Source organism: Austrofundulus limnaeus, unplaced genomic scaffold, assembly GCF_001266775.1.
Source record: "Austrofundulus limnaeus strain Quisiro unplaced genomic scaffold, Austrofundulus_limnaeus-1.0 Scaffold226, whole genome shotgun sequence".
Classification (NCBI taxonomy): domain Eukaryota; kingdom Metazoa; phylum Chordata; class Actinopteri; order Cyprinodontiformes; family Rivulidae; genus Austrofundulus; species Austrofundulus limnaeus.
The window spans coordinates 493,539-495,705 of NW_013952628.1; the positions used below are offsets into that span (position 1 = coordinate 493,539).

General features: G+C 44.0%; 1 protein-coding gene across 5 annotated transcripts in view; it reads right to left on the reverse strand.

Moving 5' to 3' along the window:
• wdfy3 (WD repeat and FYVE domain containing 3) overlaps nt 1-2,167 on the reverse strand; it is a gene marked incomplete at its 5' end in the record, with an annotated part of 96,713 nt that overhangs the window by 44,443 nt on the left and 50,103 nt on the right. For all 5 annotated transcript variants that reach the window (XM_014019682.1, XM_014019683.1, XM_014019685.1 and 2 more), the window contains 2 exon segments: nt 1,215-1,375; nt 1,455-1,686. In XM_014019682.1, the coding sequence (XP_013875136.1) occupies nt 1,215-1,375; nt 1,455-1,686 (393 nt within the window).

Consider the following 2,167-nt stretch of genomic DNA (forward strand, 5'->3'; position numbering starts at 1 on the left):
GTTCCGTACTCTCTCCTTGTTGATCGTCGGGAGACGATCATTAAGGACAGCTCCTGTCATGATCTGTGTTTATTTTCTTAGTTTTCTAGTGTTTTCAGTGTTCCCCAGTGTGTCACAGCTCAGCTGCTCCCTGTCTGTCACCCTCGTGTTTCTCACCAGGTGTTTTCAGTTCATCAATTAGTAGTCTGTGTATTTAAACCCTGTCCTGTCTCAGTCTGGCGTCGGATCATTTTGTTTGTTTGTTCTGTTGTGTTTCTCGTGTTGGTTCTGGTTCCTCGTGCTTTGTTCCCTCGTGCCTGTGATTCTTCAATATTTGTAAGTTTGCTGCCAGCAGCCCTCCTTTTGTTATTTAAAAATAAATTTTTGTTATATTTTTGAGCCTGCCTGCGCCCTGGGTTTGTTCCTGCCGGAACCCTCACAGCTCCGTTCATTTTCAACGGCAAAAAAGTGGCTAAAAATGTGAAATAGCTAAAAAAAAAGTATAAAAAGCTGAAATACCAAAAGTCATAGCACCCCTCACATAAATGAGCTGAACGTTTTGATTTATGAACTGCTGAAATAGCACAGTTTTGGAAGGAGTTAGATGCCGGAAAACACACAGAAGAAAAAATAATCTCAACAGCGTGAACGCTGTGAAGCTTTCACTCAATCAAGCTGATAAATCAGGATCTTTTATTCTTAAAAATAAGCAAACACAACTATTTTTAACTGCTGGCTCAGTAAATAACTTTTTATTCTTCTGGTTTCTGCTGCGGCACAAATACTTCCTCTGTCCTTATCTGGCTCCTGTGAGCTGCGGCGGAGCGACAGGAAGTAAGTGGACAGGTGGAGGCAGAGATAAGGAGGGAGAGAAATCTCCAATAAACTCTGGGTTTATAAGAAAAATAAGTTATTTACTCCTCCTTTTGTTATTTAAGTCTTTCATGTCACAAACTGCACAGTGACTGAAGGAATGAGACGTTTCCTTTTTCACACAGTTACATCAGTCAGATGTGAAGTCACTGAGTGACTCAGCTGCAGCTCAGAAAAAAAAAACTAATCAATAATGTTCCAAACAGACAGGATTCATTTAGACAAAGTAAAGTAAGATTTTAAACAGTTTAAAATTTAATTAAACCCCACCTCTTTGAGATGAAACCAGGATGAGATTTATTTGTTTGTCTTTGTTCTGAACATGTTTATTTCCCCGTCAGCGGAGCGGCTCTGAGTCTGACCTGTTTGGCGATAGCTTTGCTGTCCAGTTTGTTGTAGACTTTCCTGATTTTGGCGACGGTGAGCGTGGAGACGGACAGCGCGTAGAGGCTGAAAGACACTTTCTCCTCCGGTACCAACGCCACCGGAGAAGCCGGAGCAACTTCTGTCTTTGCATCTTTACCTGACGGCGAGAGAGAGGAGAAATGAAGCAGGTAAAACCACACACATGTTCAGAGCGTGGGAGGACCGGAGCCGCTCACAAGGCAGGTAGACGGCCTGAAAGCTGCCCACGTAGTTGGGTCCCAGTTCAAAGATGGCGGCCACGCTGGGGGCGGGTAGGACCTCCTCCAGGAAGTGGCTGGGGCCCAGACGCCACACCAGGCTGGAGAGCTGGCGCTGGGCGGGCGGCGTCCCCACGTACCCGTACACGGTGCTCACCACGGGGGGGTTGGTGGAGCCGGAGCCCCCCGGAGTGCTGTGGATGTAGTGGAGCTGGAGGAGAGGAGAAGCATGAGGTGAGGGTTAAAACTTCTGCAGAAATAAACACAAACACATCAGAACATGACAACGTCTCTTTAAAAGGGATCCCTGATTAGGTGTAACATTAGACTTTATTTGATAAACATATATTTTAACTGAAAAATAAAGACTGTAAAAATACTGTAGGCTGTTTAGTTTTTATAATTTTTAAAAATATACTTTAACACAGACAGAGCCATTTTATGTACCGTATTTTTCGGACTATAAGCCGCGACTTTTTCCCTGAACTTTGAACCATGCGGCTTATAGTCCGGTGCGGCTTGTACGTGGATTTTTTTCTTCAGCCACCAGGGGGCTCTTATGCTCCATTTGCTTCAACCACTCGCTTCAAAAAAAGAAAGGAAAAAAAGAAAAGAAAAAGGCAATCCTTCCAGAGCCAACTGTTGACCAGGAAGCAGCATTTAAAGATAGTCAATGGCCAAAAACTCATAAA